Genomic DNA, 14,322 nt, shown 5'->3' on the forward strand with positions numbered 1-14,322 from the left:
AAATAAAATATGTATTGTAATATTATAATCATAAGTTTATAACAGCATTCTTTTCTTCAGGCCGTGGAGCAGTGATTCGCTGTGTGAGGCTCTGTCTCTCTGCGTTGTTTCTTTCTCAGACCTCAGAGAACTGAATATTGCACACACGCTGCTGTATTTTATTACATAATGCTATTACTTGTAGAATGCGACTCTAGTGGCTCTAATTCGAGTTCTCTGCTTCCTGGTGAGCAGTTCACGGACGCAGGTGCTGGATCCACGGTAGCCGCTGCAATGACCTCTGTGAAGCTCCATGGTTCAGGTGAGCCTTCTCCATTTTGCGGTTGTTTTACAGCACAGCTGATCCCCTGGTTTATTTTTATCCCGATATTAATATTTACAGTACGCAGTTACTGCAGGCAGCGACTGGCGCTTTTATTACCGATGTGCACTTAAAAAGAAGCGCAAATTGAAATCGCTTGGATTTAATTTCGCGTGTTGATAAAATAAAGGAGTCTGCAGTGGTGGTTTTTATATGATTCGACGGCTACAGGACGCAGTTGCGCGACGATGGAGGATAAAGATGGCATGTGTTGTTAAACACGAGCTGTGCTCCGAGCTTCCTGCTGGTAAACCCCAGACCACAGGTCTTTGAGACAAGGGCTGCAGTTATTAGAGTGTAATAAACCAAACGTTTAAATTACATTTCTACAGCTCCTTCATAATGAAGGTTTAAATAAACAAGAATGGTCATAACAATAAATATTTTCCACAATGCATTTAGTGGCTAAAACTGCTTAAAAATTACTCTGAGGCCCGAGAGAATACCGAGCATCTGAAAATGCAAATATTGTTTATTTCAAAAGTTAACTGCTGGCCACAAGATATTTTATAGCTTCTTAAACAGTGTTATTCCTATTTTTATAGTAAAGACTACTGTGCTATGTATCTACATAATATACATTATGTCAAGTTCATATAATTACTGAAAGCTGATTAGATTTGTTAAATGAAATACATTCTGAGAGACTACGTGTCTGTGCCCTGCTGGATTACAATGCAGTACTCTTTCCCTGAAGAGTACTGTATTTACTATAGTTTTTTTAGTATATATATATATATATATATATTTTTTTTTTTTTTTTGCAGTGCAGTAGTACTAGGGCAACTTGGGTCAATGGCTCCTTTCAGTGGTAACAGTGGAGCTGGCTGTTTATTATAATTAAAGTCACAGGCCTTTGTTAATGCTGGAATCTGTTGTTGAGGAGCAGCCTTCATTCAGAGGCTTGAATGCAGAGGAGCCAAACAACATGAAGTTTCTTGTTTCTAAACTTTTTTTTTTAAGTTTTTACTGCTGTTTTTGAGCCAAATGAAATAGCTGGACTTTCCATGTTCACAGACAGACAAATAGATTGAAGTAGTGTTGGGCCCTGCGTACAATGGCTCCTCAATTATAGCTGGATTTTATATTGTTAGTTACTGTATCACTGAATAAAAAACACAGGCCGGCTGCTGTACTTGGATGTGTAAAGAGAATCTGTGGCATCAAACATGACTCCTTCATTTAATCACCAGATTATTTTAAGTTGCTCTTTACTGTAGACTTTCAAAATTAGTCGGAAATTTAAATTCCAAAAAAGATTAAAGTAAATTACTAGCCAAAGGTTCCAGATATTACTTAGCTCAGCAGTGGAATATTCAAGTATATACTGAATGCAAATCCAGGAGCCATGTTTCCGAACCTGTGTGTTTTAGGTAAAACCAACTTGGATACAATACTGTATAAGTATTTGGTTTTCCTGCAGATGAAGCCGAGCCTTCGGACAATAGCAAAGTCCAAAAATGTTTCCTCATGCTGAAGGGGCTGGAGACGATAGCTCCTTTGGTCCACTCTGTAGAAGAGACCCCTGTGCCAATCTCTACCGAAGTACAAGGCATCATTCCCACCTGGATCAACGGCAACTTCCTTCGCAATGGTCCAGGGAAGTTTGAGTTCGGAAACACACAGTGAGTTGGAAACACCTCGACACAGTGCTGCACATCAAAAATGAAAACTCTTCCAAACACTGATTGAACTTTAATGTGTGTGCTTTACCACAGCTACAACCACTGGTTTGATGGGATGGCTTTGCTACACAACTTCAAGATTGAGAAAGGCCAGGTGACATACATGAGTCGGTTTCTGCGCAGTGATGCTTACAAGAAGAACAGTGAAAGGGACCGCATCGTGATGTCAGAATTTGGTACCCTCAACATGCCCGACCCCTGTAAGAGCTTCTTTCAGCGCTTCCTTTCTCGATTTGAGAAGATGGGTGAGTAGAATAAGAAGAGATGTAACACAAAACAGTATAAATGGAAAACAATAGACATAGGATAGAATTCATGTTAGATGACTGTACATTATATTTACTGTCACTGTTAAAAATCTAAATATCTCGGTTGCGTGAGAAAATCAATCACTTTGCTTTAGTACAATATCTTACTTAAGAAATATCTTTGCTTGTGCAAATTATCTTTAATTGGGAGGCCTGAAGTGAAAAAAAAAAAAAAAAAAACCTTTCTGCTCTCTTGCACTTGTATCTCGTGAACTGTGAACACTTTTCTGATAGGACTTTGCTTTGATGTTTTCTCCTTGACTTAGATTTTTGCTGCCTTGTACCTCACTTGTAAGTCGCTTTGGATAAAAGCGTCTGCTAAATGACTAAATGTAAATGTAAATGTAAATGTGAAGCCTTTTGTGTACTTTGTATACAACAAGGTTACATAATAACTCCAATAACATGCTACTCTGGGGGATCAGTAAGAGCAAGAAGCATTTTCCTAAATCTTTCACTTTTCCACTGGACTTTTCAGCACTACAACATGTACTGTAGCTTTTGCTTTGAATTGTGTGATTCATTGAAAAGGCCTCAGTAATCCTGTGCTTTTGTTTGTTACAGAGGTCACTGACAATGCAAGCGTGAGCTTTGTGAAATGCAAAGGTGATTACTATGTCAGCACAGAGACTAACTTCATGCACAAAGTGAACCCAGAAAACCTAGAAACATTGGAAAAGGTAGATATGAATATTAATGCCAGTTTATGTAATTAAAAGAAAAATATCTGTATTTTCTATCTTTTCCAAACACTTTAATTATTCCATCAAAACTCTTTATCTACCCACTCCCACAGTAGCATCAACACGTACTGATTCTTTGTTTTGTAGGTTGACTGGAGCAAGTTTATCGCTGTAAATGGTGCCACTGCCCACCCACACTATGAACCTGATGGTACCACCTACAATATGGGCAACTCCTATGGAAACAAAGGTGAGTCCCAATATTCACACGACTAACCTTAATTTTTAACATAAATCAACAGGTGAATTATTTGTTTCTCATCCTTCTTTGCAATATCAGCTACATTGTGAACACTGAACAGCTGCCACCAAATTTCTATCTGTAAAAGGTTTTTAAAAAATACATTATCATCCCGGCTACTCCAGGGGCTCTTTACAACATCATCAAAGTACCTCCCGAGAAGACAGATCCCAAAGACACTCTACAAGGAGCCGTAATACTGTGCTCTATTGTGCCTGCAAACAAGTCCCATCCATCTTACTACCACAGCTTTGGTAAACCAGTTCTCCTGATATCATTTATCATTAGTGGTGTCTGGGTCTTTCATCTGCTCATCTGATCTTTTCATCTGCTCTCAGCCATGTCCGAAAACTATGTGGTGTTCATCGAACAACCAATTAAGATGGACCTGCTAAAGATAGTTACATGTAAGCTGAGGGGGAAGGCTCTGTGCGAGGGCATTTACTGGGATCCTAAGCAGGAGACTGTCTTCCATCTTGCTGATAAGCGTACGGGCGAGGTGAGACGTGACTGGACGATTAAGAGTAAAGATATATCAGTGCTTCTTTAATTAAAACATTAGGAAACTTGATGAACTATGTGTAGGAAGATAGCAATTGCTCAAAAACCCTTCATGCATTAGATTTTGTATGGTCTGACTGTGTATTCTGTACGGCAGGTCAGCTCGGTGAAGTACCACACCAAAGCATTCTCCACCTTCCATCAGATCAACGCCTTTGAGGAGGATGGATTCTTGATGCTTGACATGTGCTGCGCAGATGATGGCCAAGCCATCAAAAACTTCCTCATCCAGAACTTACGCAAGTCAGGAGATGCACTCGACGAGGTCAGAATATAATGATGGATGCACAAAAAAAATAATAAAATCAATCATCATACTGTTCAGATATCATCACAGCCACCCAGATTTTTTTTATCCCACAGTGGGTTTTTCTTTAACTTACCTTAAAGAATAAATTCAGGGCTTTATGCACATTGGTCATGTTTTTCCATGGTACCTAATAGTTTCTAGTTAGGTTGCACAAGAAAACGTTTGCAATGATGAATGTGTTGCCTTATGTCAGATTTAAATGTATTTACATAATCTATACGTTTTAACGAATTTATTTCTGCTTATGTCTCTTTGCACCAAAGAATCAGACGATCTTTAAAAAGCACATACTGTATTCTTCCTTTACTGTTCCAGATGTACAACACCCTGTGCAGGGTTTTTCCCCGCCGATTTGTTTTGCCAATTAATGTGACCAGTGAAACACCAACAGGCCAAAACCTGAACACACGATCCTCCAGTAAAGCAACGTGTGTTAAAATGAGCAAATTTAAGGTAAGTTGGAACCCGAATCAGAAAGAAACCGATCACATTACAGAGCATTTGGTAAATAACATGACAATAATCAATCTAATAGTTTTGGAAGAAATAGCTCTTTTAAAATATTATAGTCTTGATAAAACATACCATAAAAATAAAAGTAGTTGCAACCCTTGTTGTTAAATTATTGTTGGATATATTGATTTTAATGTAGATGTTTAATGTGTAAGTAGCATTGTTTTCATTGTGACTGGTTGAATAGAGTCTGATTTCAATTACCTTGGTTTTAAACAGCAAAGTAACAGATAACTGTCAATTACAATGTAGTATTAATGAAGAAATCTTCTGTGAAATAGTAAATGGAAAACGAAATCAATTTTAGATCCGAGTATTTGGGTAATTGTACTTAGTCACAACTAAATAACTCAAAATATTGACCTAAGTAGAACCCAACTGTGCATTAAAGCTATTCACATCTTCATATTATTCTAAATGATTTATACAGGAATTTATTTTTAATACCTAATAGTCATCTTCAAATTAACTGATTTTATAAGGCTTCAGGCTGCTTCAGGAAACAAATTAAATTCAACACAGTTTTGTGGCTGCTCTAGTACAGTGTCTATAAATACAACATACTATTTATAGATACCAGGTGAACATAAACTCTGGCTACAAGTGACAACACCTCTTTGTTGACAGGTTTTCTGCCAGCATGAGGATCTCCATGGAGATAACCTCTATGAGTATGGTGGGCTGGAGTTCCCTCAGATCAACTATAGCAAATGTAACACTCAACCATATCGTTATTTTTACGGCTGCGGCTTCAGACACCTGGTGGGAGACTCTGTGCTCAAAATGGACCTGAAGGACAAGACACTCAAGGTGTGTGTGTGGTTGTGGTTGTTGTTGTTGTTGTTGTTTTCCTGACACAACTGTATTTACCACTACATACTTAAAGTCTTCCTCATAATGGATGAACAGCTGACACCATCGTACACTGAATGTGTGTACACTGAAAGTTCCATCACACCGTGTCAACACCATGTTCTCTATACTGAATGATTGTCTACTATTTATGCTAAAACCTTGATCAAAAATACGCCAACACTCTTACTTTCTTTCTGTGTCTCCCTCTAACAAACACAACATATTTAGCACCTATGCTTTAGTTGATGGTATAGTATGATATTGTAGATGTGACTAAAACAGGCACTAATTAACCACCTTATGTTGTTTTAACATCTTAACACACTGCAGCAGAGCTTCAAAGCTTCAACATCTTGTCACAATTTACTGTAGTATAAAGATTGACACAGTATACAGTAAGATTTAAGCAGGTTAACATAGTAAATGGGGTGGCTGTAGCTCAGTTGGTAAGGCAGTCATCCACAGACCACAGGGCCAGTGGTTCGATCCCGGCAATATGTCGAAGTGTCGCTGGGCAAGTCACTGAACCCCCAACAGCCCATTCCCATCCCGGTCCAAGCCCAGTAGACAATGGGGAGGGCTGTGTCAGGAAGGGCATCCGTTTAAAAACTGTTTTTTACAGTTACTTACTTTTTTAATTTGTGCCAAATCAACATGCGGACAACGTTTCGCTGTGGTGACCCTGAACTCACGGGATAAACCAAAAGGAAAAAAAAAAAAAAACATTATAAGGTAGAAATTATGAAAGATGAGTTGTATTTGTACATGGATTACGTATGAATGGTACCTGACTCCCTGATGTCAGTCTGTGCTAACTAATGACAACATGCACAATGCAAAAATAACAGAAATATGCTCAGTCAAAGACCTACTGACCTACTGCTGATATACTGATATTCAGAGTGCAACGTACCGAAATGGTTACATTAGAAATGTGAAATTAAGTTCAATCTTAAGCTGTCAATAATGTTGCTATTTGTGGATATGATATACTGCAGGTCTGGTACCAGAAGGGTTTCTACCCATCAGAGCCTGTGTTTGTGCCATCACCTGATGCTGTGGAGGAGGACGATGGTGTCATCCTCACTGTGGTTCTCACTCCCTCACAGGTAAGACTTCTACAGTACTATACAGTCGTAGGGGATCCATCAGGTTGCAAAATAAATATTATTCCAGCTTCAGAAGTAAAAGTGCTGGCTATTTAAGAGTTATAATCTATCACTACATGTATGTATTTTTAAACTCGGAGCAGCAAGATGCACTCAGACCGTTTTGTATCTCATTTATCTCTGTATAACTGCATTCATAACAAAAGTAATATGGTCATTGATGTTGGGTTTCTTGACTTTGTCTTACTACCAGTAAGTTGCTTTTTTTTTTGTTTGCTAATTTCTCCAAATAACATTTTTAGACATCTAAAAGATAACTACATTACATATTACAAACTAGAAATGAAAGTTAAATTCCATTTATTCTATTCTATTCTATTCTAAGAGGCATCTAAAAAAAGAGTGTGACCATCTGGAGGTGTTGCTGTGCTCTCTTCTGACCACATGTCTGGCAGCTTGAATCTAAGTTGTGCTACAGTGTATTTTTAATATCCCCCCTTCTCTTAACTCTGCCATTGCTGTAAAGCAAAGCAAATGCTGAAGAAGAATTAAATCTAAAATGAACTTGCATCGAGACCAGCAGAAGATTGTACAGGATTTTTTTAAATCAAATAATTTCTCTGGTATTTCTGCTCTTTTTAATTGCCTTAGTACTTGTATCAAACTCTCAGTAAACATAGTCTTGTTACTTCAAATGCACATCCGCTTTTCAAAGCATGATTTATAACTGTCAGAGCTGCTCTACCAAATGAGTCTAAAGCAAATAGGTGGTTGAAGTCAACTTAACAGTTTCAGCTGCTGATGTGCACAGAGAAAGATACTGACCTCACATCAGACTTTTTCTGTACAGTGACTGACGTTATTCTGTTAAAATGCTATCTTTATTTTAATTCAAACTAATTTTTCTTTCCAGGATAAAGGAACATTCCTGCTGGTTTTAGATGCGAAGACACTGGAAGAAGTGGGAAGAGCCAATGTTCCTGTTAACATGCCTTATGGCTTCCATGGTATCTTTAATCCATCTTCATAAATCTGAATCTCTTATATTCAAAAGATAACCCCTGGTTTCCTTGTGAAAACCAAGTAACTACTTGCTAAAGACAGACAAAGTGGTCTGGTATTGACTGAATAAGGTACTGGAGTGATTTATGATGGCTAGTAATGTAGTAACAGTAATGGCATGAACATGGTTTTGGGAGCTGATTACGTCCAATATTCTCATACAGTATTATTAGCAACTATATTTCTTTTGTTTAACCCGAAACTGTCATATGAGTTATTATATTGTATGTTGGCATCATTGAGTGATATTCAGGTAAGTTGATGCTCCAACTATCAGGCCACCCAAGTGCCTGAACATAAACATATTTTAAAGACTTTATACACTCTGTTATTAAAATTTCTGTGAATATTCAAGTGAGTTTAGAAAGTTGTGTATTGTCTTTTTTTTACACACAAAACATCTGTCAAGGTAACATTCAGCAATATGCGCAGATATATTAAAAGACACTTATTAACCAGGCTTAGTGTTTATTTTGCATTAAATTATATTTAGGAAAAAAAAATGTTTTGAGGCCCTACTGTATGTAGCTGTGGATATGAGTTTGTGTAGTGTCACCCTCAGTTATCTCATTCTAGTATTTCATTTGCCCTGCAATCTACACAGAAATAAAGGTCATAAAATATTTCGTTGGATTTATATTACAAAAATAATCAGTGCTCCGAATAAGTTATTCTGTGGTGTTTAAGGAGAAAAGATTTCTAGTTCTATGGTTTGCCATGATATGGGACGCAGAGCAGCTGATAAATAAATGTAAACCTTAAAAAATATCAAATGGTCACCATGGTCACAGAGAACTAAATCCAAATAAACTGTGATGCACCTGGTGGTAAGTGGTAAGCGAGTGAATTTCACCCAATATATAATTTCTTTGCAGAATGTAAGTCTCAATTCTGAATTGCAGATATAGGTACTGTACACATATTATGTATATAGTTAGACAGACATTTATGAAAAATAACAGACATCTAGAAACAATGCTATTTAAAAACAATGACTTTACATTTTAACCACACTAAAAAAATACATTATCAGTAGGGTATGGAGTAATTTAAAAGGTACTTGTACAAAGAGATACTGTGGTTTAAAGCTGATTACTGTAAACTTGACAAATGTGCTAAATGGTTGCAGCTTAGATCTTTTCTTCTGTGACAAATCCACTCGTTATCCAGTAGAGGGCAGCATGCGATTCTATTTACTCTACATGTACCTTCAGCCCAGTTTTGAAACTGTTAGGATATAAAATCTCTACCTGTCCAGGATTTGTTGATAAATTACCAAGAAATGGAAAAAGGGGCAAAATAAAAACTGTTGCGTGGTTTTTGTGATGTATGTTTGTGATTCTATACAGCAGTAAAGGCCTTGGGTTTGTGAGCAGCAACAATACAAAGTGACCGTGTTGCATTCTGTATTGTCACCCATCTGAAGAGCAGTTCTCTGCTTTCAGCTGTGTAATTGTCAGTCTTAACAAATTCACTTTCTGGCTCATGCAACTACTTCAACAAAGGAGGCAGGGGCGATGTCCCCAAAGGAGGCGATTTCAGCACAGGCACACAAGCTATAAGAGGGATCAAACCTGTGACCCTCTGACAATGGGACAGTCTGTTAGTGCCAGCCCACCCTGTCTCCTCAGAAACAAAGTACAAACAATGGAGAACACGGGTATTGAATCTCAGACAGGTTTATTTCCCAGTCTGTGACCTTAAAAAATGCATTTATTGGACAGTTGGTACACAAATCCTTTTTTTGTTTTTTTTTTTAATAAAAACACATTTAAAAACCTGAGAAATTAAGGGATGAAGTGAAAAAGGAAAATGTAATAACACCATAGTTCAACAACAAATCCTAAGATAAATAAATGGACTAAATCAGAAGACTAACCACAGTTTGGCCTTTCACTTTTTAGGCTGCATGTGTGGCCACAGAACAGATGAGCATTTCCATAGAGGAGTGAACAAAAGGGGGGGAAAAAAGCTCAGTGTGTGTGTGTGTGTGTGTGTGTGTCTGTTCCTGACAGCCGGTTAAAGCAACAGGAACCAAAACTCTAAAAAAGGAAACCTCTAGAGTTGCGTTTTCTTTCCAAACAAATTTAAGTTTTAGTGATGATTTTCGATTACAGTGTGAGGATTGTTATTGCTTACAACTAGGAGAGCACATAGTATGTTATGTTAAAACAATAGTGATTTCAAAAATCTAAAATGATTTAAAAAACAACCATACATGTTTAAATCACCTGATGCTTGTTTCCTCTCTCCCAATAGTTTAAAGACTTCCACATCACTGGTCTAGATAGATAGGTGAAGAAATGTGTCATAACAAGACAAAATAACCATCCAAAAAATTGTGATCAAAAATGTTACATGATCCCCCTTAGTCAGAAAAAAAATCAGTGAATCGGAATCCACCACCTGCTTTCCTTGATTTGTTCTGCAAAGAGACGTACTGACAGCAAATCTGGTTGTACACAAATCCCTTTGATCATTAGCTAAAAATAAGATGCTTTTAATTTCATATTATAAATAGATTTGTATTTGATTTTTTTTTTTTATCCGATTTAAGTAAAAAACTTTGACTGAAACTGGATCTTTTAGGTTTTACTAATTTAACTTATGATATACTGTGACCATGTACAGTTTTTGGCAGGAAGCATCAACTTCATGTAGCTTTATTTTCGTATTTAGCACAGACTGTTGTGCTACAGACAGTGGGCTATGTGCTAACACTGTTGTTGTATCTATTGAAGCAGTCAGCAGTGTCTCAGGTCAGGAATTATGATGTTCTGGCAGGATAATACTTTGTGATCAGCGGTGGCATAAGAAGCACAACATTTATTTTTAGCCTGTTTCTTTTTGGTGATATGAATAGCTCTGAAAGCCGCCGCTGCTGCTGCTGCCTGTCAGACACCGCTGAGAACATCTGTACTGCCACAGTCACCAGGATCCTGTTAAGACATATTATGATGAAATGAAATTTTACTTGTGATAGCTCTTTATATTTGCAGGAAAGCCACCAACTGTCAGGCGTCAAGTGTAAAAAAAAAGTTCCGCTTCAGTCATGAGTGACAGAACCATTGTAACAATGATAAACTGGGAAAATGAAAATACAATTATTGAGCATGCAAAAAACTTGTGAACTCCTTACAATAGCATCTCAACCTCAGTCTTTAGCTCTGATTTTCTTTCCACAGCTTTGTCTTTCTGTGGTATTGTGTATAGTAAACACATCTCTCACCCCAAACAGCAGACTGGAAACAAAAACAATGGGCTGAAAGACTGTAAAATCCTCTGAAAAGTCAAGAGGAAATGAAAAGTCATGATGAACAAAATATTTCCCAGTTTCAAAATTATAGATTAAGTTCTGGTAATAAAACTAGTGATTAGAGCGGCCTTACCTTCTGACTAATGAGAGTCTTCCAGCACATCTTGTCTGGTCACCAAGTGGCATCAAGACCGTATGTACGCACACTGTCTTAAAGTCAATGAAAGTGCTAAAGATGTGCTAGACGTGAGAAATTGGCACGTTATGTGCAAAGTCTGGGACTTCATCAAAGAAATCTATACTCCCACTGTGATTTAATATTTTACCTTACTGAGCCACAGTATGTCAAAAATGTTAATTGGCTCTGCACACACTCACACAGTTATGTGTTTTCAGTTATTCTGGATTGATTGGACATCTGCTCAGGCTGATAGTCAGCAGGGCTAAGATAGGGATTACTGTATTTGAACCCCCTAAATCCAAGACAATGAAAAGGTGATAAAAAATCCGTAATACAAATATATTAGTGGTACACATAGTACAAATGTTCATTAAGTTTTCAAGTAAATGCACCGACTACTTACAGGTGGAGGGGGCATCAGAAAAACGGTCTTTGCTCACCCACACAGTCCTGAAGAGAGGTGGGATCAGTGAAACACCTGTGTGTCTGCAGTGAAAATCTACTATGCATAGAATGAGCTAAACATAAAACACATTTAAATGAAAAAAAAAGTTATTTTATTTATTCATTTAAAACAACAACCGGGTTATTGGACAAATGAAATGTCTCCCTGGGATTGACAAACATGGGTCAAATAAACAGTTAAATGGACAATATACAGAATTCTGTAACAACTGAATCCTGTTAATTACGGACTGATTTGCACATCTGGTTCCCACAGAAGTTTTAAGTGTGATGTCATTTGTTTTAGTATTGAAGCTCTTTGCACTAAATAAATCTTGAGATAAACACTTCCCTGACCATTAAAAATTAAATCATTTAGAGAGACAACTTTGCAATAGGACATTTACACATACAATACTGCAGAAAATGTCCCATTGTCCAAACTGATTGTACAATTGTAAATTAAAGCATCTCTTTCTCGGTAGCTGACTGAAAGACATGAGACTTGCATCAAACTCATGTAACCACTGGCAAAAAAGTGAATTTCCCTGAATGTCAAACTAGACTTTTGTGGACCAACATGAAACCTTTTAATTGGAAACAAAACCAAGGTGGATTTTGACTGTACAGACGACCAATTTGCATTTCAAATAAAATAGCCTCTGCCTTCTTCCCTTATTTCCATCTTGGATCTAAGCTAAACACATCCTGCTCATAATTATGTTCACATGGAGAAAAATTGATCAAACTGATCAACAACCTCATAAACAGCCTCATAAAAATTAATTCATTTCCTAAAACTGCTTTTCAATAAAAAGTGCTTTGAACAACTCTTTCAAGTAACACACAGGGCTCAGACAGAGTCAAGTTATTCACCTCTGATTCTGTTTTGCTCGCTGCATTTTCAAGATAATCATGTACACGTGAGGAATCCTATTTCCTATTTCCACTCTACACTATTCTGTTTTGAGTTAGCTCATTAGTACAGTGAGTGTGCTGGCTACAAGAGTATTTTTTTCAGAATTGAAAGCATTGTTTGACTTTACTGTACACTGTGCTATGTGTCATATGTCAGTGTGGCATGTATAGACTTAAACACACACTCAATCACACACACACGTTCAGTTTACACATACTAAATTCATGCTGAAGTCTTTTCGTTACATGCAGCCTGATTCACGTTAACCCATAAAACATGTCTGACATATTAATCAGACCTGCATGTGGGGGTAGCTCTACTATTGCGCTGCTGTTAGGGGGGAGGGCTCTCATTGGGCCATTTTAGTGGCCAATAAGAGAAGGCTGAATCTCTCCTCTCCTAGCAACAAGACTCCTTTTCTCTGAGCGGTGCAATCAGCAAACTGACACCCATAATTTTACAATACGAATAATTGCAACTTGACAGCTTTAGAGCAGAAGCAGGGAAACACAGGTTTATCCTTCCACATGACTAGAAGAGCTCTGTTTTCTGTCGTCCTATTTTCTCCCTCTCCCTCCTTCTCTCCATCTTGGCTGCAGCTCTGTCTCTGAGTGCTTTCAGGCAGCTCCTGTCTTACCATCTTAAAGGAACAGGCCTGCATATTTAAGTTTTTTTTTCTGCTGAGGGGCATTGTGGGTAATGGTCTGTACTTGTTGACCTCACAGTGCTGAATGGCAGGGCCTCTTTCAGGAGGAAGAAGGAATACCTTGGCACAGAGCTATTATTGCCCAGAGACACTATCAAGAGCTCAGCTACAAGCTTCTCTTTCTGTGCAGATGTTGCACTTGCAGCTCAGCTTGTTTGAAATCCAACTGTTTTACTATAACAAAACATATCATAAAGAAAGGCTGAATATTTTCAGATGCAGTATTCTTTTGTAAAAATGCTTTGCAAAAAGAAAAGATGAAAGGCAGAAGTATGCGAATGACCTGTTTAGAAAAACGGAGGAAAATTGAGTAAGGTTTACTGCATACTTAATGATTTGGCCGTAGCTTTTGCACAGCACCTGTTGCCAGGCTACAGTAGTGCACGTCCACATGGTTGTTCGACCCCTGACCCTGAATGCATTCCTATCCTCGCCGCTCTGGGAGTTGAAGAGAGCAGACCACATGTTACATGTCTGCACAGCAGCCTCAGACAACTAGAAATTGGCAGAATTCTTTGGCTTTCATACTGCTCTTCGTGAGCTCAAGTATAGGTCGTAGTTTGTTGTTAATCCAAAATCACTGCAGGTTTCCATCCATGTTCTTCTTAGCAGTCGTGTTTTATGTTATGGTCCGTTTAGTGAGCTGCTGCAAAAACCGGCTAGCTGGCTCACTCTTGAACAACTGTGTATTCATTTTGGACTAGTATGCTGCAGGGTTGGACATCTGAAGAGAAATGCCTGCACTCAAGTAGAAAGTCTCTGTCTCATGGCTGTGTGAAATTTGACATGTGGCAATTGTAGGAACAGTCTGACCTTGCACTTGCTAGACTCTAGCAGAACAATATCTCATAGTTATTATAGGTCAATTGGGGTGGCATGCAGAAAGTGTCTGGCAGGTTGAGAAGCAGATAATTAACTATCCATATGACCTCCTGTTCTTTTCGGCATCTTCCGTCCAGTCTCTGAATTGTCTAACAGCAGGAACAAAAGCTCCCACAAAGCTCATTTAGCCCAGTTTCAATGAGGACAGACAAGAAAAAGCGCTCTCTCTTTGAAGTGCGTTCCCTC

The 14,322-nt window shown here is 38.0% G+C and overlaps 1 protein-coding gene across 2 annotated transcripts; it reads left to right on the forward strand.

Annotated features, from left to right (window-relative positions):
- Positions 1-9: 9 nt before the first annotated feature.
- bco2a (beta-carotene oxygenase 2a) lies at positions 10-9,494 on the forward strand. Of its 2 annotated transcripts, none has more exons than XM_067491917.1 (12): positions 10-301; positions 1,785-1,986; positions 2,080-2,291; positions 2,919-3,034; positions 3,185-3,287; positions 3,464-3,592; positions 3,677-3,837; positions 3,997-4,164; positions 4,525-4,662; positions 5,350-5,532; positions 6,576-6,686; positions 7,600-9,494. In XM_067491917.1, exons 1-12 carry the CDS (start codon positions 169-171, stop codon positions 7,714-7,716), a joined length of 1,773 nt encoding a protein of 590 aa, XP_067348018.1. In that variant the 5' UTR covers positions 10-168; the 3' UTR covers positions 7,717-9,494. The 2 variants fall into 2 exon arrangements, with proteins under 2 accessions (XP_067348018.1, XP_067348019.1); XM_067491918.1 differs by lacking the exon at positions 10-301 and adding an exon at positions 348-608.
- The last annotated feature ends 4,828 nt before the right edge of the window (positions 9,495-14,322 follow it).

The sequence above is a fragment of the Channa argus genome, chromosome 22 (genome assembly GCF_033026475.1).
Source record: "Channa argus isolate prfri chromosome 22, Channa argus male v1.0, whole genome shotgun sequence".
NCBI lineage: Eukaryota > Metazoa > Chordata > Actinopteri > Anabantiformes > Channidae > Channa > Channa argus.